Source organism: Artemia franciscana, chromosome 16 (genome assembly GCF_032884065.1).
Source record: "Artemia franciscana chromosome 16, ASM3288406v1, whole genome shotgun sequence".
Classification (NCBI taxonomy): domain Eukaryota; kingdom Metazoa; phylum Arthropoda; class Branchiopoda; order Anostraca; family Artemiidae; genus Artemia; species Artemia franciscana.
Window position 1 is genome coordinate 25,611,238 of NC_088878.1, and position 24,540 is coordinate 25,635,777.

At 35.1% G+C, this 24,540-nt stretch overlaps 1 protein-coding gene across 1 annotated transcript in view; it reads right to left on the bottom strand.

Annotated features, from left to right (window-relative positions):
• Positions 1–24,540, bottom strand: part of LOC136037276 (nuclear hormone receptor FTZ-F1 beta-like) — a 120,315-nt gene that overhangs the window by 19,354 nt on the left and 76,421 nt on the right. Inside the window, exons 4-8 of the mRNA XM_065719912.1 lie at positions 23,796–23,929; positions 14,853–15,235; positions 9,335–9,522; positions 4,618–4,749; positions 895–1,074 (exon numbers count right to left, since the gene is read on the bottom strand). Coding sequence (XP_065575984.1) covers positions 895–1,074; positions 4,618–4,749; positions 9,335–9,522; positions 14,853–15,235; positions 23,796–23,929 — 1,017 coding nt within the window. The remainder of the gene's footprint in view (positions 1–894; positions 1,075–4,617; positions 4,750–9,334; positions 9,523–14,852; positions 15,236–23,795; positions 23,930–24,540) is intronic.

Genomic DNA, 24,540 nt, shown 5'->3' on the forward strand with positions numbered 1-24,540 from the left:
GGAATGGCAATTATTGCTAAGTCTTAAATAATTTCTTAGGCCACACTGCTTTTTCATTGACAAACAATTGAGCAGAAAAAAAGGGTTTTAATTCGACAAAGCAGTGGACAAAAAATAAAATATAAAAACAAAACTACACTTTAACTAAAAAAATAAAATATTCCGAATATTTTGGCCTTTCTCAACGAAAAAAAAATTTATAAACGACAAAAAAGAAGAAAAAAAAATGTTTTTAAAAATATAACACCAAAAAACACGACAAATAAACACACGAAAAAATGAAAAAAATATTAGCAAATGAAAAAATCCATTCGATTTATAATTCATAAATTTGTTTCATTAATCTGTAAGATTTCTTTAGGGGTGGTGGACCTGAGGTTTAGTGACCTTTTGTTTTGTTCAAGTAAATATAAATTTCACTTTTAACAGATTCCCATTTATACACCGATTGTTGCAGAGGAAAAGAACCCACGTTTTCATTATAAACATTTGCTTTGATTTTGTCTTAAGTTATTACCATCAGTGCTGAGAGTTTGTTTATATTGTAAGTTGTTCTTATTTATTTGTCGTTCTTATTTAATTTTTTTTCTGTGTTTAGTTGTCGTGTTTTTTTTTGTGAGTTATATTCGAAAAAAAAAAACATTTTTTCTTCTTTTTTGTCATTTTTAATTTTTTTCCGTTGAGAAAGGCTTCCGAAGAGGGGGCCAAAATATTCGGAATATTTTATTTTTTGGTTAAAGTGTAGTTTTGTTTTTATATTTTATTTTTTGTTCACTGCTTTGTCAAAATTAAAACCCGTTTTCTCTTTGCTTAGTTTTTTTTTTGCTAAGTCTGTGGTTCAAATATAGAACCCCAAAAGAAGGATTAATTCAAGTATTAAAAAAAAACCTTTACCTTCTAATTTCATTCCAGTTGTAAGGCATTTTTCAAATCGACACGCAGGGCACTTTTTCCTAGTGGCAACAGTTACTGGACAAGAAGCACCTCGCAGACAAACATAATTCTTTTTGTTCTGTACAGTACGCTTGAAAAATCCCTTGCACGATTCACAAGAAAATATACCATAATGGAAGCCTATAAAAATAATTATCAGAAAGAATGACAAAAATAACTAAAAAATCCACTTTGTCACATAGAGTATAGGTTTTCCTACCCAAAAAGGGCGTATCTCACAAATTCTTCAGAAATAGGTCCTTTTGTAGACAGAATACTATCCTTTGGTTTAATGCAGGTCAATAAATTTAGTCATAATAAAAGTAATAATAAATATATTTGTAATAAATCATAAATTTTCATAAATAAATAAACTTATTTATAAATTTTTCATAATAAATTTAGTCATAAGTTTTGAAACGATACATATGCATCGACCTTCTATTCAAAGGATTTCCTAAGAAAATAAGTAAATTTAGGTCTAATCCCACCACCAGATGACCCCTATAAAATTGTGGGAATGGGGAAGTATGTTTGGATTAAGATTCACTTCTTATAAAATTAAGATTTGAAGATCTGAAAATAAAAGTTTTAAAAATACACACAATAAACGTTAGTTTATTTCAAGGCAATGAAACTAAAGAAGTCACCTGAATTTTTATTAAAATAGGCCATGTTTGAAGATGCCAGGGTAGGTTAGATTAGCTTAGGCTTTTAATCCATTTCTAATTTGGATATTCATAACCAATTTTTACCTTATCCAACATAACCTAAACTAAGATAATCTAATTTAACTTTAACTTTTACCATCATAGTTTGCGCAAGACTGAAAAAGCTGACTCGCAAAGATAATTGAATCCAAGCAGAGAAAAAGAAATTTCGGACATTCGCCGGTGATAGACATTAACCAGATTTCGATCATTCACAGTAACACATATACATATGTGATGCAACCTTATAAAGAACGAATCGTAGCCCAACCAAAAATTTAAGAACACGCTCTGAAAAAACGGTCAGGTTAGGAGGAATTGCTATTTAGAGCCGATTAATTTTGCGACAACAGATTTAAGGAACTTTAGCTTGAAAACCCTCGGAAAGGGCATCGGATGGAGTCATATCGAAATGAACAGTGCACCGCAGTAATCAGCACGATCCAGCACCCTATTCACGAAAACTATAGTCCCCCTCCCTCAGAAGGAAAATCCCTTATTCACGGGAAACATAAATGTGTCTCTTTTCTTTCTTTTATCGCCACTTGTGGGGCACTATAACTCCACAGAGATGTTTAAGAGGACACTTGAAAGCCATTTTGTTATATCCACGTGCCTTTGGTAAGTAGCAAGAGTTAATACAAAATATAGTGCAATTTCTGGCAAAAACTACATCTTATTATAAAGGATGGTGTAACACAAGTGTCTTTTTACAAAAGGTGATATAACACACGTATCTTTGAAAAATTTATGTATACAGAGGCGGTCTCAAAATTGCAACGTATCGTTTTCAATTACCACATAAGAATTTGCTTGATTGATAAATAGCTATTCCGAATAAATAGTTAGTTTAAGGAAATTCGATACCGTAAAGAATCAGCCTATCTGGTCTATTATAAATTTTTTCAGTTTGTATAGCCAAACTATTTAGAATTGATTGGACGAACTTGCCCTAACTTGTACATCTTGGATAAGCACTCCGAATAAATGGTAGAAAACTAAAAACCGACATCTACTTTCCCTGAAATCTTAGAAAAATCTTGTGACTTCTCTTATTTTGTGCCGGAAATAGATGTATTTAAGTTTTAGGAAAATTACATCATTACGAAGTGTAAATTTTGTCTTTTTGATCAAATGGAGCAGAATTTCCTCTTTAAAATTCAGGAAAGCATTGCCCCAAAAACTGTTTAGTATACCTCCAAGAAAAATGCCAAAAATATTTCAAAAGAATTGTCATTTTATCAAATTTACAGCTCTTCGAATTTTCCGTGGTGCGACCTGCTTTGATTGAAAACGTTCCCGACAAAATTCCACAGTCAACCGACGTTAAGGCAAAACAAACTAATGTTTAAGGTAATGTAATAATGTAAATCCTCTGTCAACAAACTATTTTGTCTCAAATGGCCTTAATGTTTGTTACTTTTGGGGGCAAACATGTCCCTAATTTCGGGGAATGAGTGTACGATGGTGGAGCTACTCAAAAACTTTGACACTAGAATCGAAAAAAGAAAAAAGAAATATGACTTAATTGATATGATTTGAAAATGGAACATATAGCCAGCAGCTTGTTTTTTAAGAAGTATTGTATATAAGTAGTACTGTACATACAATTTATATCACAATATGTTCCCGAGAGCCATCACCACATCCCAGATACGACATACGACCCACATTTAGCACTAAATATTTACAAAGGAAAATCTAAGTTTTACAAAAAAAAAAAACAGATAAAAGCGAAAATAGTGAAAAAATTGATACAAAATAGGAAATAAAAAGAAAACAGAAAATTACAACAAAAAACAGGGAAAATATACTATTACTGAACCTTACAGTTGAGGCAATACAGATCTGAATTGCTCTTTGGAATCCAATAGGTCGAGAAAATGGCTCAGCTGTGAATAGTCCCAATTGTACAGTTTTTTTTGGGTGTGGGGGGGGATTTTAATCTCCGTGTTCTTTATTTTTCTAGTTTTTTAGCTTAATTTTTTGTACCTTTTTTATATTTCTATTTTCAAGCGCTGAGGACGAACCAAGAATATTAGTATCTTATTACTTAGATATTATTACCCTGTTTCGTTATTGCTTATTAATCTTGTGATATTTCTAGTACATTGGCCGGTTCTGTCCTTAAAATTAAATATATTTAAAAAACGTAAAGAGCAAGTGAAAAGGAGGCAAAGATTATTAATTAGAAGAACAAGAAGAATATGAAATGACCCGATATTTTGTTACAGAGACTGCTCATTGCTGGTCATTGGACAAATTGGACAAGGAGCTGCTTATTAGAAGAAGAAGTGACTCATAACTAATCTCTATTCTGCGTATTAGTACGGAAAACGCTGCAACTTAAAAGAGGAAGGAAAAGAGGAAGAACATGGAGAAGGAAAAAAAGGCAATGACTAGATTACGACCAAGGAGAATAAGATGTCACAGGGACTGTTCATTGCCAGACATTGCACAAACTCGAAAAGAAGCTACATATGGGAAAAAAAGAAGAAGTGACTCGTAACTAATTTCTATTCTGCGTATTAGAGGGGAAAAAGCTGCATATTAAAAGAAAAAGGATGAAAACAGGCAATGACTAGAAAAAAAGAGGAAGAAGATGAGGAAGGAAAAGGAAAGAAAGGCAATGACTAGATTATGCACGAGGAGAATAAGACGGATAGAAAACTAATCAGAGATTTTGCCAGAGACTGTTCATTTCCGGATATTGGACAAATTGGACAGTAAGCGGCATATAAGAAGGAAAAATGACTCATAACTAGTCTCCATTGTGCGTAGAAGGAAAAAAGCTGAGTATTAAAAAAGAAAAGAAAGAGGGGCAATAACTAGAGAAAAAGAGGGAGAAGAGGATGAAGGAAGAAGAAAAAGAGGCAATGACTAGAGAAAAAGAGGGAGAAGAGGATGAAGGACGAAGAAAAAGAGGCAATGACTAGATTTCCAATTAGGAGAATAAGAAGAATGGAAAACTAACCCGAGATTTTGTCCCCACAAATTGGACAGGGACTATTAATAAGTTGCTGCCTAGAAACACCAGACTGTGAAGCAGCCAGAGAGTTATGTCCAGGATCAAACTTTTCGTCCGAAAGTTCGCCTGAATTTTCGTCTGAAAAAAAAAATAGAATTAACATGATATAAATTTTTCTGGAAGTTTAATGGAGGGGCTTTAAAAAGACCTGATATTTACAAAAATTCATTTTTAACAAGGACATCAGTCCTAATATACCAGATTTTGGGACTGATTTTGGCACCAAAATAAAATTAATTTTTAATAAGGAAACCAGTCCCAAAATACCTAATAAGGGACTGGTATTGGTACCAACATCCCTTTGGTTCTAAATATTTAAAATTTTGGGGATTTTGGACAAGAAATGTAGAAAGAAAGTATAGTCTAATTCTTGAGTATCAAAATAGGAAAATAGTTTCCGAAATAAAAATTGCCAAATTAGGAAACCAGTAAGTTTTGAGTAGCCCAAAAATAAAGTTTGAAATAGACTGAGTTTATAGCAAAAAAGAAAATTCTGAGTAGTTCATACTTCTCTTGAGTATGTTTTATTAGAATAGTTATTAGAAAATAACAAGAATAGTAATTAGAATAGTGATAAGAATTATTACAATAGTTTCTGGAATAGTAATAAGCAATAAGAATAGTAATAGTTATTAGAAATTATATTAGTCTTGAGTTATTAGAAAAGTTATAATTCTTGAGTATGAATATTATAACTTTTATTGATCAAGTTTTATTACATCCTTCGGTACTATTCTTAGAACTAGTTATTAAAAGTCTACAATATATGGTTTTACTAATTAGTCTTTTTAAGTTACAATATCTGCTATCAAAATACAAGATTTACAAGATCTGAAGCCCAGTTCAGAACGACAGCTGTCAGTGAGAGCAGTGTTGCCAACTTGCACATTTTTCGTGTGAAATGCACTCTTTTACCAAAGAGGGGAAGTCGAAGAGTTAAGATCACTCTTTTTGGGTGTTAGTTTCCATTCATGTCGAATGTCAGTAGTTGGTAACTTCATCAGAAGTATAATTAACCCCAGGAACAGGGTGACCAACTTGCACACTTTTCATTGAAACACACTCTTTTATACCTCAGAGGTAACGCGCAAGCCTTGGCAGCCCTGGGCGTGCAAATATTTTGACTGAATCTCGATCAACGCTGAATCGATTGGTCAAAATACATTCTTCACTAGCTTATTTCAACACGAAGATAATTTGCCATTTCAATTTTTTTCCAAAAAATTTTTTCCTTATTATTCCATCCATTCCCTTTCCCATTGTTTTTTTTTATCAAGTGGTGGTGGGGCTGTGAATAAAGATGGAAAATTAATTGTCTTGACGATTATATGTGTTATTGTATGGAAAGGTCGAAACTCTTTCCCAAGTAGTTCAAGTATGGAATTCTGGAGATTATTTCTGCTGCTAAGCCATTCAAATGACAACTAAGAACAAAACTGCTATGAATAAGCGACAAGAGAATAGAAAGGGAATATAATCTTTGAAGAAAAAAGAAGAGAGGAGAAAGAAGAGAAAAGAGGAGATAGAAGGAAAGAGAAGAGAGGAGAAAGAAGAGCAGAGGAAGAACAGATGAAAAGAGAAGAAAAAAAGAGAAACAAGGGAAGAAAAAACAGGAAAAAGAAGAAAAGAATAGATAAGAAAAGAAAAAAAGAGAAATCGTCAGACAACATCGGCTCTTAACCATAGCGGCAAGGTCTATCAGCGGTGGTGTAATTACAAGTGGATATAATTTAAAGACCCACACTAAGGATGAGCCTTGAGAAAATCTTACGTCTTCGGGAAATAGTCTCAAAACATGAAACCATCAGCAGTATCTCTGATAAAACTGTAATTTAAGGCTTCAGAGCCCTCCACTCCATCACCAGTGTGTGTAACTGTTCTAGTGTTAACAATTACTGACAAATCTAAACATTAAAGCTGGCTATTTGAAGATATATAAAGTTTTTGGTCTGATAAGTCTTCCCATTTTTTAAGCTTTTAGGCTGATAGGTCTTACCTTTTTTAAAGTTTTTAGGCTGATAGGTCTTGCCTTTTTTTTTTTACATTAATAAGCCTCACTTTTTTATATTTGAATCTAGTTTTTTCCAACTCGTCTGTTAAAATATTCCAAAGCAGCAACTGAACTATCGCAACGTGTGAGCTTATACGAACGGGTTACATCCGAAAGAAAGTAGATAAACGTTCGCTTTTGTGCAAAAGCATAGCACAAAATTATTGGCATCACGAAACTGTGCGTATCGATCTTGCGCTAAAAAAAGAAAACCGTTCGTTTTCGCACAAAAAATAGCACAAAACCGCGCTCATACAACACTCGCGCAAGAAAGCACAAAACCGTTCATTTTTGCACAAAAATGCATCAAAAAAACAATCATAGCGCAAAATCATTCGTTTCTGTGCAAAAACGTAGCAAGTGAAACTATGGAAACTTAGCACTTCATCTTACGTATGCTGAAAGATTATTCTGAGCATTCACATTTTATTAATAGGACGCGGAAAACTTTGTACATTTTTACCTTTCACTAAAGATAATGCACACCCAAGGTCCATAGATGTGATTGCCACTATGGACCTTGGGCAATTTCCCCTTTGCAGCTTTAGCTTTTTACCAATAGAACTTAACAAGCCTTTACCGCAATGTGAACAATCTAGCTGAATATTTTACGGACAATTTACGGACAATTTCTGTGAATAATGTTTACAACAAGAGCTAAGAGCTCATATGGCACTTGTGACGAGGCAAGAAGAGCTAAGAGCCAAGAGATCATATGTTATGAACTCTAACACAATTCTATGAATCAATAGATTGATTTAAAAAGGAAAATAAGAGGCTTAATGCCGGTCACTATTTAAAATGAGAGCTCTGAGTCACGATATCCTTCTAAATATCAAAATTCATTAAGATCCGATCACCCACTCGTAAGTTATAAATACCTAATTTTTTCTAATTTTTCCTCTCCCTTTAGCCCCCCAGATGGTCGAATATGGGAAAACGACTTTATCAAGTCAAATTGTGCAGCTCCCTGACACGCCTACCAATTTTCATCGTCCTAGCACGTCCAGAAGCACCAAACTCGCCAAATCACTGAAACCCTCCCCCCAACTCCCCCAAAGAGAGCGAATCCAGTACGATTCTGTCCATCACGTATCAAGGACATTTGTTTATTCTATCCACCAAGCTTCATCCCGATTCCTCAACTTCAAGTGTTTTTCCAAAATTTTCCCCTCCAACTCCTCCCAATGTCAAAAGATCTGGTCGGGATTTGAAATAAGAGCTCTAAGACGTGAATTCCTTCTAAATATCAAATTACATTAAGATCCGATCACTTTTTCGTAAGATAAAAATACCCCAATTTTCACGTTTTCTAAGAATTCCAGTTTCCCCTCCAACTCCCCCCAGTGTCACAGGATCTGGTCGGAATTTAAAATTAGAGCTTTAAAGCACAAGATCCTTCTAAATATCAAATTTCATTAAGATCTGGTCACCCTTTCGTAAGTTACAAATACTTAAATTTTCAAAATTACCCCCCCCCCCCAACTCTACCAAAGAGGGCAGATCCGGTCCAGTTATGTCAGTCACGTATCTTAGACAGGTTTCTATTCTTCCCATCCAGTTTCATCCTGATCTCACCGCTTTCAGTATTTTCTAAGATTTCCGGTCCCCCCAACTACCCCCCCCCCCAATTACGCTTCATCCGGTTCAGATTTAAAATAAGAGATCTGAGTAACGAGGTCTTTCTAATTATGAAGTTTCATGAAGATACGATCACTCCTTCGTAAGTTAAAAATACGTAATTTTTTCTTATTTTTCAGAATTAACCCCCCCCCCCCCCAATAGAGCCGATCCGTTCCAATTATGCAAATAACGTATCTATGACTTCTGATTATTTTTTCCACCAAGTTTTATCCCGATCCCTCCAATCTAAACGTTTTTCATGATTTTAGGTCCCCCCCCTCGCCCAATGTCACCAGATCCGGTTGGGATTTAAGATAAGAGCTTGGAGACACGATATCCTTCTAAATATCAAATTTCATTGAGATCCAATCATCCGTTCGTAAGTTAAAAATACCTCATTTTTTCTATTTTTTCAGAATGAACCCCCCCCCCCCCAACTACCCCAAAGAGAGCGGATGCGTTCCGGTTATGTCAATCATGCATCTTGACATGATATCTTTCCAAACATCAAATTTCATTAAGATCTGATCAACCGTTCGTAAGTTAAAAATACTTCAATTTTCCTATTTTTTCTGAATTATCGGCCCCCCCCCCAGATGGTCAAATCGGGAAAACGACTATTTCTAATTTAATCCAGTCCGGTCCCTGATACACCTTCCAAATTTCATCGTCCTAGCTTACCTGGAAGTGCCTAAAGTAGCAAAACCGGGACCGACAGACCGACAGAATTTGCGATTGCTATATGTCACTTGGTTAATACCAAGTGCTATAAAAATGGATCATAATTTGGCTGAGAGTTACGCTTTCATCATGTAAGCAGACGAAAATTCCATCTATGGTATTATCCCAATAAACGTTTTTGTAAGATACAGTATTTTTTGAAGGTTTTTACCGTCTCTGCTCTGTTATTTTCAGAACTAAAAGGTAAAATAAAAAAAAAAAAAAATTAAATACAAAAATTTTGCACAAAAAGAAAAGCAATTCCCTTACCTAAAACATCAAAGGAATTGGACGAAGAAGGTACTGCTAGTCCATTATAAGATCCGTTCCCATGTTGAACTCCGTACGGATGCCTCATACCCATTTGTGAAGGCTGACCAGACATTCTTGGTAACACAACATGACGGGGTTGTACCGGACTTTGACTCGGAGAAGGACTTAGTGGACTTGGTGCGGAGCTACAAAAAGAGAAGAGAAATAACTTAAACTCATTTTGTATTCTAAAAGCGTTACTTCGTAAAGGGGTAGGTTTGAATACCACTTCTGCTTGGTACAATGTACCTCAATAAAATTAAAAAAAAGAGGCTGTGTTAAAAGAAACCGATAAAGTTTAATACTTACCTGGTTTTATGTTAACAAGGGAGAACTTTTTGAGAACAAATATGCTTCTTTTTGCAAGAAGATATATCCTCTACATAAGTGTATAATGTATACTGTATAAGTGTATAGTGTAGATGAATACCTTAAATTTTCCAACAACTAAACCTCGTTGCATATATTAAAAATAAAATAAAAAAGAAGAATTTATTAGCTTTAAATAAACTTATACTTTATTTTTAATTCCAAACAAGCATGATCTAGTGCGAATGTACGTGCAAGAGGGACGGGGGTTAAAATACGGAAATTAAAGCGAAACTTCGATGGAAGCTTGTTTGGAATCATCATAAGTTTGGCAGTGTTTCACCAAAAGTAATTTGTTGTTCATGAATTTCAATTAGTTTATGGTTTCTTTTTTACGAACAGAACATATTACAGACCGCACCAAACAAATCGTAGAGTTTTTATTTGATTTTGAAAAATTTACAGACCGTAAGTATAAACAGAATAAGTTTTCTGTTACCATTGGTGAATACATATTAGAATAGAATATGATTTATTGGCTAAAATAGAACAAAAGCTAGCATAAGCACGTCAGAACAATTACAATGATACAAACAGAAATATTGAGAATACATATTGAGTAGAAATCGCTTTGAAGCAAAGAAGGTGGCCCTAATCCCGTCTCCCATCCCGCCAGACCAAAATAAATACTTTCTGTGGGCACCACTTTCTGAATAGCCTAAAATTATGGGATTCTGATCAGAATATTCTAATCCACTCAGGAAAGAAAAAAAAAATCATCAAGCACTACTCAGAAAACCAAGGTTAATAATGAAAACCGGAAATAAAAAGTGCTTCTTTTTACTTTTGCTTTGAGTTGGACCAATGAAAAGATAACAGATTTTTTCCAAAAGGGCAAAAACATGCATTGTTCTTTTCTTCCATAAAGGCAAAAACGTGCACAATGGTGACCCATTGTTTTCTATAACTAGCCTCTATTGTGCATATTAGAAAGGAAACAATCTGCATACAGGAAGAAGGAAAAGAAAAAGAACAATGACATTTAGTACTAATCATCAAAACCAAGGTGTCTGAAAGCTTGAATAGAAAGAATGGCGGTGCTTTTTGAATTTGTTTTTGTTTTTGAATTGGACCCATGGTACGATAATAACTTTTATTAAAAGGGCACAATGTGTATAGCCTATTGGTGACTCAATATTTTTATATCTAGCCTCTATTCTGCATTTTAGCCTATTTTCTGTGTACTAACCTAGTCCGTCCACCTCTATCATAATCAATAAAAAACAGTTTAAAACCAAAAACTCCAGCTTGAAGCTTTAAGATAAATTCAGGCTGGATCCAAGAAACATGTATAAAATAATCAAAATTCAGCTCTTTTTGATTTTCTCTAATTCTGCTGGGTGAAAATGGAATACAGCTGTACTAGTGAAACCCGTGTTTAATAATTCCTGTGACACCCATGCTTTAGCACGTAGCTTTCTTCTCTTATCACTTTCCCGTGCTTTTTGAGGTGGCCATTACACTTGAAAGACCGTTTGAGTGATGAAAGGGACTTTAAAAGCAGTTTTTAGAACATAACAGATCTTAAAAGTTTATCTAAAGGCACTTTTTATGCATTGACATAAGCTTATCAATCCATGCCACTTTTAGACCCATCACCAAACAGAACATAAAAACAAATATTCAAACTTCTTAACATATTACATTGCTTTATGCAATGCTGAAAAGGTGAATTGAAACCTTAAATCTCATGTAACGTTTCACCGTGGCCCTGACTGTGGATAAGCCTCTACGCCCTTGTGACACTCTCTTTCCATTTTTCAGAGAAATTGGTTCCCCGTCCCTTTTAGCCATGTCCTAGGTTGCTCTCAGATGAAATCAATGTTTGCAGGTATGTAGATATGACTGATTTCGTTTTTTCTCATTATAAGATTCAAGATTCATTTAATAAAAACAGTCTTCATAATTTTGGCCTAGGCCACAACTAAATTACGATATTGTTTACAACATCAATAAATTACAAGGTGAATCAATTACGAACGACTAAATTCACTGACAAAAATAGGAGTAAAAGAGTTCGCAAAACAATGGGTCGGCATCTCAATCGATAAATTTGATTCCTGCCTCGGATAGGCAGACAATTTGTACAAGGAGGTTGCAGCAACGAACTATGCTTCTGACTCGCGAGTAGTGAGTGTCCAAACTTGAGGATAAGTTCGTGTCTGTCCTCACGGAGAGAGGACATTTTTAGCACCTTGAGAGCAGATTCATAAGACACGTAGTTTTTACCAAGTATGATTTTTACAGCCCGTTTCTCCACGGTTTCAATGTCTTTACTGAGATATACTATATTAAGCACTTAAGGGCCCCAGACCAGACGAGCGTCTTGAATAATGGCCGCACATAACACATATAAGCTAATTTGAGTTTGCATTGTAGAAAAATCCAGTCGTAGTAAAGTAGACAAAAATATTAGAGCGTAAAGTAGACAAAAATAATATTTCCTTTATATACTAGGTTTTGTGGGCTAATATGGGGACTAAAAGAGCAGTCTGAACAAAAAGTGACACCGATTATAACTACGGTTGATTTAACTGGGTACCATGGGTCATGACAGGGGAGATTACGTTTTAAAGGGTTGAATCTCATCACTTTTGTTATATTCTCGTTGAATTGCAGCTCATATGTGTCACACTGGCCGACAAAAGCGTTTGTGGTCGCTACTGAACTATAGAACGACTTGGCGTTTGTCTACTAGGTATTTTAGCAGGATCAACGTATTTAAAATGATCTTTAACTCCCGAAAGCACGTGATTTATCACCACTAAAAACAACAGGACTCTAAGTTGATTGCCTTGAGGTGCACCGCATGCTATTTCGGCCCAATCCGAGTTTAGATCTCCCGGAAAAAGCACATAAACACCCTGATAATGACCAAAAAATGGATAACAAGTAGTAGAATATGCTCTTTTGCACCCATCACCTTTAAGTTTTCGACCGTGGTAATATGGCGGATTAGGTCAATACTATACGATAATCAACCAAAAACAAGTCCACAATATTATTTCTATGATATAGCCATTCGGTTATTAGATGGAATAGTATAACCAAACAGTGAGTAGTGCTGCTTTCTTTCAGACAACCGTACTGAAATGGGCCAACGGAAAGGGCTAAATTGAGAAACAAGTTCGCGGTAAGTGAACGATTCAGTCACTTCGGCTAGGTTAGGAGTAATCGAGATCGACCACAGCTGGTCACGAGATTTTGGACCTTTGACTTTGGATATAACTCGTACGTCTGCCTTCTTCTATGCCTGAGGAAATATTTGCTCCTTAAAACAATGCTTAATCAGAGAAATTTGACCAGGAAACTGGATATTCAATCAGTAGCTTTACTAGCAGTTCTCCAGGATACAAAGCACAGTTCTTTCTCACCTTCTTGATCTCCTTGAAAATCGAATATTCTGTTACTTCTACAATCAATTCTTTGCAAGAGTCTCGGATGAGTGTTTCAATATCAAATGGCGCAGATTGTTGAGAAAAACGCGTTCATTTCGGTCGATGTCACCAGTAATCCGTTATCTTGATGCATCTTGATGTCATTGGCTATTTTCTTTCCGGTTAAACATTTGACTTCAGCATGCCATTTCCAAGGATCAGTATTGAAAAGTGGTAACACTTATCTCGCGGACGTAACGTTAAATAGCATCAACATGATTCCTCAGTGACTTCGATACATTTAACTGATCGCTGGAGCGAAACTGGCAGCGGGTTTTGATCATCTCTTTAGTTTCTTGCGTCACTCATGGTTGGTCACTAATCGCTGACTACCATGGTTTTGTGGGGATACTTGTTTAGAAGCAGAAAATTGAGGGTGACTATTTTCATGTTCAGGTCTGTCACTAAACAATTTCCTTGAAGCTAACAATTCCAATTCAGCGTCAGAAAGGAACAGATAGATTCTTTGGACAGGGGTCGGGTGGTAATTCGAGACCTTTTTCGCTTCCAAAAATTAGCTGCAACCTCCCACAAAATACCAGGTGGTCTGAGTTTTAGAGTGAGCCAAGAGACCAAGGGGTTTTGTAATGATCAGCTAGATTCGTGAAGACAAGATCAAGTATACTAACGTTTTCGTGGGTGGGAATATTAACGATTTTCTTTTAACCAAGCATAGATGACACCAATTGCTTATTACTTTGATTAAAGTCTCCACCTATTATGAACGCAGGTACAGCATATTGTCGGCGAAAATTGTAGATATTTGTTTGAGGGTATTGTATAAGTTCCTTCCAGTTCTTAGCACTTTCAGATTAGTAAAAAATAGCTATTAGGATGCAGGTCTAGAATTGTCTAGAAAAAAAGCACGGCTTACACTCAGCCCAGAGATGCAAATTTTCGTGGAGTTCAAAAGGAGTTCTAATGAATACCCTCGGTGGAGCAAATATCCTCGGTGGAGCAATTACTCTGTGAAGTAAAAATAAGTATTAAAATTTTTATTATTAAAACTTCATGGCCTATTTTAAAAACTTTTAGCTAAGAAGCATACATGTCACTTAGAGGGAGAGAAAAACACAAGAATTGAATTTAAAACAAGGACAAAATCAATTGGAAACAAGACTACAAGATCAGAAACGAAAAAAAAAAATTAAAAGGATAGATAATGATTAGCATTTAAGAAATTTCATTTGAAGGGTGTTAATTTTGGCACATTGTTAACAACAATTTGAATCTGTCATTACAGTATGTGAAGTGAAAGTATAAATTTGTCAAACATGTTTACACTTTTTCAATTACAACAACTGATTTACCTAACAAAAAATACACACACACACACACACACACATATATATGTATATATATATATATATATATATATATATATATATACATATATATATATATATATATATATATATATATATATATATATATATATATATATATATATATATATATATATATATATATATAAATATATATATATAAATATATATATATATTATATATATATATATATATATATATATATATATATATATATATATATATATATATATATATATATATATATATATATATATATATATTTATATATATATATATATATATATAACCTATAACTATACACATTATTACATATGAAATATATATTTATATGTATATATTACCTATAACTAGAGCCACTGTACTGTGAAAATTGTGATGCATCTGAATTATTTCTTGACAAATTAGGACTTGGTAAATGAGAAAAGGGGGAGCTAAGACTACTTCCAGACCGTTGATGTCTGGATACACTCGGACTAGCCGTTGGTGAATAATAAGCTGAATGAATTGCACTATCTGGTGATGGTGTTGCTGGATGGAGAGGTAAATGCGGCCTCATCGGATGGCGGGTGATTAATGGGCTGGCAACCGGTGTTGTTAATACGGTGATAGGTCTTACGCGAAGAGAGCCAATAAATTCTGGCAGGGTTGTTGGGTGATGTTCAACTGGCTGTTTTGGACTCGTTGGCTGCCCCAGATCCATCGTCATGTCATCTGGTAGAGGTCGCTAAAAATTGAACGAAATTAAAAAAAAAACAGGATTTTTCACACATCCACACGCATTATTTTAATCCGCAGGCCGTTGAAATGCAATTTTCTGGCTTACTTCAAATATTTTTGAATATTTCAAAATATTCAAATATTTTGAAATATTTTTTGAGGTTCGTTGATTTTTGAATTCGATCAAATTGGTGGTAGAGAATAAAGACTTGAAACCAAGCAATGGCTTGGTTTCAAGCTAAGACAAAAAGTCTGTGAGGGACAAAGTTAAACAAACAACCGCAAAGAAGTCAACGAAATCATCTCTAGGAGAACCTAGACATTTTTCCATGAAAATGACACTTTAAAGGGAAATTAGTTTAAGAACATTTAAGCTTAAACTAAATTTTCTTTGGTTTTAAACACGTTTTGAAAGAGCACTTACACTGAAAATTCGACAAATAAATATCGACAGCAGTCAATTCTGGGTAAAAAAAAAAAAAAAAATCTTTTAAAAGACAACATTACTATTACACATTTTTTTCATCCGACTTTGGAGAATTTGGGCTAATTTAGAGATTCAATCATGAAAAATTTATACAAGGCCATTTTTTCCAATTTTCATATTCCATGCATTTAGAAGAGGCAGCAATAGATAAGAAAACATTCATATCCGCTTCATTTTTATTTATTTATTTTATTGTTTTTTTATTGACCCGTATAATAATTAAGTATTCATTTTTATTATGATGTAAATTTCAGTTGTAACTGAAAACAAGTTAGCTACAATACACACTCTTTTTTTGCAAAATAAAACCTAAAATACGCCTAAATGTCATAAGACAGAGATGGAGGGGAGTAGAGAAAGATAGAGGGAGACAGAAATGTAGGGGGGATAAAAAAGAGAAAAATAATGAGATTAATTGTATCAGAACTTTTACAAATTGAATTAAAAAAAAAAGTTTTTTTAACTGAAAGTAAGGAGCGACATTAAAACATAAACGAACAAAATTATTCCGTATATGAACGGGGCTGTCCCCTTCCCAATGCCCCGCTCTTTACGCTAAAGTGTTTTATTGTTTTAAAAAGTAGAGATGTGAGAAAGAATTAAACTTTAGCGTAAAAAGCGGGGAATTGGGGAGGGGACAGCCCCTTTCATATACGGAATAATTTCTGTTCGTTTGAAGTTTTAATATCGCTCTTTAATTAATAATAATTAAAACGAAATTTTTATATTAATTTTACTTTTTTTGGCTAAATGGCGTTCTCAAAGTTTTGATCGGACGGTTGTGAGAAAAAAGGGGGCAGAAAAGGTGGCCTAGTTGCCTTCCAATTTTTGGTCACTTAAAAAGGCCACTAGAACTTCTCATTTTATTTACGAGCGTTTTTATTAGTAATAAATATGCGTAACGTACAAAATAAACTTAGGTAACAAACTTCTATATTCGTATATTTTTATTACATATATGATGGGGGGAGGGGGGGGGGGGTTCGTCCCCTCGGCAATACCTCACTCTCTACATTAAAGTTGTATTTTGTTCCAATTCTTTAAGAATGACCCCTGATCACAAAAGCCGTTTAATTAGAATAAATAGCTCTCTTTTGAAATTTCTAAAAATACTTTAGCGTAAAGAGCGAGGCATTGAGGAGGGGACAAAACCCCTCATATACGTAAAAATTTCTGTTCGTTTTAAGTTTTAATGTTGTTCCTTACTTTCAGCTGAAAAAAACTTTTTTTTCTATTTAATTTCTTAATGTTTTTAGACTAATGAAGGTTTTGATTTTGGCTCACCGTACATGAAAGATTAACACAAAATTTGCATATCAGTTTTACATTTTTTTGGCTAAATGGCTCAAAGTTTTGATCAGACAAATTTTTAGAAAAAATGGGTGGGGAGGGGGCCTAGTTGCCCTCCATTTTTTCGGTTACTTAAAAACACCACTGGAACTTTTAATTTTATTTTAAGAACGTTTTTTATTAGTAATAAATATACGTAGCTTAGAAATCAACATACACAATAAACTTCTATATTTGTATATTTTTATTACGCATATGAAGGGGTTCAAGCGTCCGTCAATACATCGCGCTTTACACTGAAGTTCGAATTTTGTTCCAATTCTTTAAGAATGACCCCTGAATCACAAAGGCCGTTTAATTAGAATAAATAGCTCTTTTGAAATTACTAAAAATACTTAAGCGTAAAGAGGGAGGTATTGAGGAGGGGGCAAACCACCTCATATAAATGATAATTTCTCTTCGTTTTAAGTTTTAATTTTAATCTTTACTTTCAGTTGAAAAAACTTGTTTTTTTATTTGATTTCTCATTATTTTTTTTTAATAATGCTGGAGAATCCAGTGCTCCCTTCATGGAAATTCTCTTCCCCCATGATAAATTCCTCCATGGAAAGATCCTCTCACGTATACCCCTCCTCACAAGCAGAAACAATCCCCCCTGAAAACGTATGTATACTTCCCATTAGCCAATACTATATGTAAACAACTGACAAAGTTCATAACTTGCAGCCCTTCCCCCGGGGACTGTGGGGGATTAAGTCGTCATCAAAGACATAGTTATTAGATTTTATGACTCTGGTGAACAAAATGGCTATCTGAAAAATTTTGATCCGAAGACTTTAGGAAATAATGAGCGTGGGAGGGGGTCTAGTTGCCCTCAATTTTTTTTGGTCATTTAAAAAGGCCACTAGAACTTTAAATTTCCGTTAGAATGAGCCCTCTCACGACATTCTAGGACCACTGAATCGATACGATCACCCCTGAAAAAAAAAACAAAAAAAAGATAAACAAACAAACACGCATCCTTCATCTTTCTTCTGGCAAAAAATACAAAATTTCACATTTTCAAACAGTTCGTGGTAAGAAACTGTAGTAAGGAGCGAACCTGGCTCAATAGAAACCAAAACTCTAAAAAACGGGATTTTGATACTAATAGATAGATCAAACGAATTGTATTTTTATGCTGATTTTAAGTATATAAGTTTCATCAAATTTAGTCTTGACCAAAAGTTACGAGCCTGAAAAAATTTGCCTTATTTTAGAAAATAGGGGCAAACAACCCCTAAATGTCGTAGAATCTTAACGAAAATCACACCATCAGATTCAGCGAATCAGAGAATCCTACTGTAGAAGTTTCGAGCGCCTATCTACAAAAATGTGGAATTTGTATTTTTGGCCACAAGACTGGTCACGGGTGCGTGTTTATTTGTTGTTTTTTTTCCAGTGGTGATCGTATCGACCCAGTGTTCCTAGAATGTCGTGAGAGGGCTCATTCTAACGGAAATTAAAAGTTCTAGTGCCCTTTTTAAGTGATCAAAAAACTGAGGGCACCTAGGCCCCCTCTCACGCTCATTTTTTCGCAAAGTCAACATACCAAAATTTTAAGCTAGCCATTTTGTTCAGCATAGTCGAAAAATCCAATAGCTAAGTCTTTGTTACTCTCCCATAGTCCCCAGGGGAGGGGCTGCAAGTCACGAACTTTGACGATTGTTTACATATAGAAATGGTTATTGGGAAGTGTACAGACGTTTTCAGGGGGATTTTTTCTTGTTGGGGGTGGCGAGTGGAGGAGGTTACGTGGGATGATCTTTCCATGGAGAATGCATCATGAGGGAAGAGAAATTCTATGAAGGGGGCGCAGGATTTTCTAGCATTCTTAAAAAAAAAAAACAATGAAAAAATAAATATGAAAAATTTTTTCAACTGGATGTAAGGAGCGGCATTAAAACTAAAAACGAACAGTAATTATTACGCATATGAGGTTCATCTACTCCTAAATACCTCGCTCTGTACGTAAAATTATTTTTTGGAATTTCAACTGATTATCCTACGACCTTTGTGGTTCAGGGGTCATTCTTAAAGAATTAGGATAAAATCGAAGCGTTAGTGTAAAGAGCAAGGTATTGACGAGGGGACGAACCCTCTCATATACATAATGAAAATATATGAATATAGAAGCTCGTTACGTAAGCTAATTCGTAAGTTACGCATATTTATTACTAATAAAAACGTTCGTTAAAAAATTATAAGTTCTAGTTACCTTTTTAAGTAACCGAAAAACTGGAGGGCAAATAGACCTCCTACCCTGGCATGTACACAGGAGGGGGGCCTTCACCCCCCCCCGAAATTTTGTGAAATGTTTAATTTCCCCATGGTTTCTTGGGATTTCTGGCAAAAGTAGGACATTTATTAAGAATCTAGATACATGTGTGAAGCCTTTTTTGGGGGATTTTACAGCATGCAATTATCCGGTCAAGTCACTGCCCAATTATTAACCCATTTTCTGTCTAACTTTTTACCCTCTTCGAAGTAATTAGCAATTGTACTGTTATTTTTTTTAATTTGCTTTCCAGAGCAAAATAGAATTATTTTTGATATTAGGGCCTTTATCCCCCCTTTTCAGGATAAAGTACAGCTTTTAATGGATCAATTTTGGAAACTATCATTTTTCATTAAAATCTACGTTTTTGCAATAGAAGAACTGCCCCCTATAGCACCCATATTGCACTGTTAACCCTAAATTTCCCTTTCAGCGACATATAATAGATTAATCACTGGTTCTAAATCGCTATAAACATAACCTGAGCCTAAAACGTACTTTTGAGGCTTCAGTCTTCCTCTCCCCATCCGCTACAATACTACAGATTAAAATTAATCTATATTTTCCGATATACGAGCTTTTTGCATAAATAAAAAAAATCTTACTTTATATCTGCTGTTACGAAGGTTTTGCCCCCCCCCCAGAAAAAATTTCTGCGTACGTGCCTGCTCCTACCCCACCCTTTTTTTCTCAAAATCGTCCAATCCAAACTATGACAAAGGCATTTAGCCAAAAAAAAAAAAAAAAAAATGCAAATGTCGTTTTAATCATTTAAATAATATGAAAAAAACTTCGTTTTCTTAAAGAGTTAAAGAGGCTGCGTCCCAAAGTCGAACCTTAAAACGTACAGGAATTAGAAGAGGCAGTTGGGGGGCTGCCGCCCCCCAAACCCCCAGCTTTTAAAGACTCTTTTGTACAGGTTTTTTTTTTTTTTTTGGGGGGGGGGACTTCATTGTTACTAATTACTAGTTTCGGCGCAATGGTTCTCCTGTCCTCTTGTGTTTAACATTTTTCGAAGTTATTCCATTATTCATTCATTTCAATTTTTTGTTAATTAAAAGAGGGCCTTTCCGAAGGCAAGAGCTGGGGGTTAGCAAAAAAACAAAAAACCTGTACAAAAGAGTCTTGTCAACTGCCTCTTCTAATTCCTGTACGTTTTAAGGTTCGACTTTGGGACGCAGCCTCTTTAACTCTTTAAGAAAACGAAGTTTTTTTCATATTATTTCAGTACGTTTTTCTACAATCCATGGTGGATGTAATTTAATAATTCCTGTACTCCTCGTACAGGAATTAGGAGAGGAACTTGGGTGGCTGCCGCCCCCCCCCCCGCTTTTAAATCATTGTATAAAATAGAAAAAAAATAGATAGAATGACCGAAATGTTTCTTTTGCTCATAAGAAGCTAATATTCTGTTATCTCTCAAATGATAAGCTGTCCAGGTGTTATCAAAATTTTTTTTGGAATGGAGCTGGATTTTTATGATGCTTGCAGTCATTCTCGCCGTGCCGAGCTGATTATTTTGATGTACTTGAATGTTGATATTCGTAACTTTTAAGAATTTCAAAAATTAACATGGGACTATTAGACTATTAGGACTATAAGAAGACTATTAGGAGAGGCAAACCCCCCGCTTTTAAAGACTCTTTTGTACAGGTTTAATTTTTTTTCATATTAATTCTGTACGTTTTTCTACAATCCATGGTGGATGTAATTTAATAATTCCTGTACTCCTCGTACAGGAATTAGGAGAGGAACCCCCCCCCCCGCTTTTAAATCATTGTATAAAATAGAAAAAAAATAGATAGAATGACCGAAATGTTTCTTTTGCTCATAAGAAGCTAATATTCTGTTATCTCTCAAATGATAAGCTGTCCAGGTGTTATCAAAATTTTTTTGATGCTGTGAAAAAAACCGCCCGTAAGGGACTTGAACCCTTGACCCGAGGATTAAAAGTCTCACGCTCTACCAACTGAGCTAATAACTTGCATGTGTGTAAATATAACTTCTCAATAGCTTTTAAAAATTTCAAATTAACATGGGCTCTTATGGAGAGAAATCCGTTAATTAAATAGCTAATGGGTGGTTTCTGGAAAACAGGGAAGGAGTTATCGGATCAAGCTGAAATTTCGCGGATAAGCTCCTGGGCCGTAGGGGACCTTAACTTATGAATTTCAGCCCGATCGGACAACGTTAAAAGGGGTGGGGTGGGGGGGGGGGGGGGTTGGAGGGTCGAAACTTTCGGGGGGTTAAGATTTTCCTACGAAACTTTCATGGGCACTTACTCGGAGAATTCCGCATCGAATGAGTCTTCGTACACCCAGATCCGATGTCGGATGTGACCTGTAGGCGTCTAGGAAAAAAAAGTAAATGAATTTTAAGTGGCTATGCGTGGTTTCTGGAAAACAGGGAAGGAGTTATCGGATCAAGCTGAAATTTCGCGGATAAGCTCCTGGGCCCTAGGGGACCTTAACTTGTGAATTTCAGCCCGATCGGACAACGTTAAAGGGGGGCTTGGGTTGACAGGTCGAAACTTTCGGCCAGATTTTCCCCATGAAGAAAAAGTTGGAGGGGGATGAAATTTTGCAGGTTTCTTAGTTGGAGCTCGGGCTACGAAATGCATCCCTCCCCATCCGTCTGCGACCACTGGAACCGAAGATCGCTTAACATTGTCGTGTGTCGCCTCTTTATAGAGGCACGAGTGTGCCTCCTTGATGTGTGGAGAGCCAAAATCAAAATATGTATTAATTCAAAAACGTTAAGAAGTTAAATAAAAAAACTAACAAGGTTTTTCAACTGAAAGTAAGGAGCGACAATGAAACTTAAAACGAACAGAAATTGCTTCATATATGAAAGGGACTATTCCCTCCTAAACGCCTCGCTCTTTACGCTAATTTTTTTATTGTTTGAAAAAGTAGAGTTGCGACAAAGGGTCAAACTTTAGCGCAGTTGAAAAACTTTCAGTTGAAAAACTTCGTTTTTTTATTTAATTGCAGATAGGATCTTGAGGCTACTACAGTAGGGTTCTCTGATATGCTGAATCTAATGGTAGGATTTTCATTAAAATTCTATGACTTTTAGTGGGGGTCCCTCCTTTTGGGAAAATAAGGCAAATTTTCTCTGGCTCATAACTTTTGATGGGTAAGACTAAATTTGATGAAACTTTAAAATCAGCGTAAAAATCTAATTCATCTGATGTATATATTGGTGTCAAAATTCCGCTTTTTAGAGTTCCGGTTACTATTGAGCCGGTTCGCTTCTTACTACGATTCGTTACCACGAACTGTTTAAAACAAGTTACATAGCATTAACTGTCCAATCTATTGATATAAAGTCCCTTCTTTTGCGTATTTTAAGTTCTTAGTTTTTCAAGCAAGAAGGCTCTATGTGGCGTTAAATTGTCCATGTGTCCACATTCTTGAAAACGATTTTTACAAGTAAATTATTTGCAAACTTATAAACGAACGATTTTTCATACTTGAGAATGCATCAAAATACTGAAAGATAAAATTAAAGGAGCAAAATAAAATCTTTTACTCCTAAAATATGCACTTTACCCCCAGATCGGAAGATTTTTATCCGTTTTTCTTTATTCTTATTTAATTTTTTTCGACTTGCTCCCTCGAACAAAATGCATATGTATGTACATGCAACGGAGCATATAAGACTAGAAGAGGATGTACAGATGTGTATATCGGTATATTTTTGTATAAAAATAATCGAGAATATGAAAACAACATAGCACAAAAATAATATACATACAGCATATAGATAATGCACATGTTCTATACAAATAATAGATATACAGTAAAAAATAATAATAGTACAGTATACAAATAATATATATGAAAGAAATACAGCACTTTTGTCTTGATGTCCCTGATCCTACAGAAGCTACAGTACACACGAAGCATCTACGCGAAAGAAAGCGTTTGAAAATTGAACAGACTTCCTTACTGCACAAATTATTTACCAGTGCTAAATGTTTTATTTCCATTGTAAGCGTCATTTAGATATATATATATATATATATATATATATATATATATATATATATATATATATATATATAGAAAGAGAGCGGGGGAGAAAGAGAAAGAGAGAGTTAGAGAGAAAGAGAGAGAGAGAGAGAGAGAGAGAGAGAGAGAGAGAGAGAGAGAGAGAGAGAGAGAGAGAGAGAGAGAGAGAGAGAGCTCTACATCAGTTTTACACTCATAAGACCAAGAGACATTCTAAAGATATCACAAATATCAAAGTTACAGCAAAAGATATTCTGCATAATATTTGGAATTGCTTTACTTAGATGCGCAATAGATCCCTGCACATCGTCTTTTCGATGAGTTCACTTCCTTCACTTTCCTTCAAGCCAAATAATTGGAACTAAAAGCTTAAATTTCATAGTCAATGCCTAGATGACCTTCACAGCTTAAATGCCTAGATGACCAAACTGTGGAGGTAAGCAGAGAAAATACTTACAGTGTCTTCCCCATCCGATAGTTCACCTTCCCAACTCATGGGTCTTTCCTTTTCAAGCCCCTGTTCAGGACTCATCGGAACCGGACTTGGTCCACCGCTCTTCCGAGATAGGTCCACGCCGATTCCAATGAAGGCTGCAAAAAAAATACAAAGTTACAGCTTATGAAATTATAAATAAGAGTTAAAACAACCTGAACAAGCAAGAACTTAGGCTAGACTCCTAACTGGGAGCATCCTCATGGGAACCTACCCGATCTTGCGCTGGATTTGTCAGACTAAAAAATTTCCTGTTCGAGAGCTGCAACGGATAACAAATCTAATTCCGCTCGTGATTCGTTCATTGTCAGTGCACAGAGAAGGGTGGCACAGAGCGGGGTTGTATTTTCCGTGGGGGGAGGTATTTTCCACAGGAGGGTATTTTCCGGAGGTGGAGTATCTTACGGGGGAAAGCGCCTAGAACCCAGAGCAGATAATCTAAGCTAATCAAACGGTACTTGTGCATTATTCAGAACGCACTCAATAAGTGAAGTTAAATTCTTTCGTGAAACAAGCTACGATGCAGGTACTTTTTAATTAAATATTTTATATATAGAGGTAGTTAGGTTAGGTTAAGTTAGGTTTTTGATATAATGCACCCCCCCCTAATGTGCAAATACATAGCCCAGACTTTTGATAAAGCTAATGAAGTAAAACAAAATAGGATGAAAATATAATACTTTATTAAGGAAACTGTAAAATTACAACT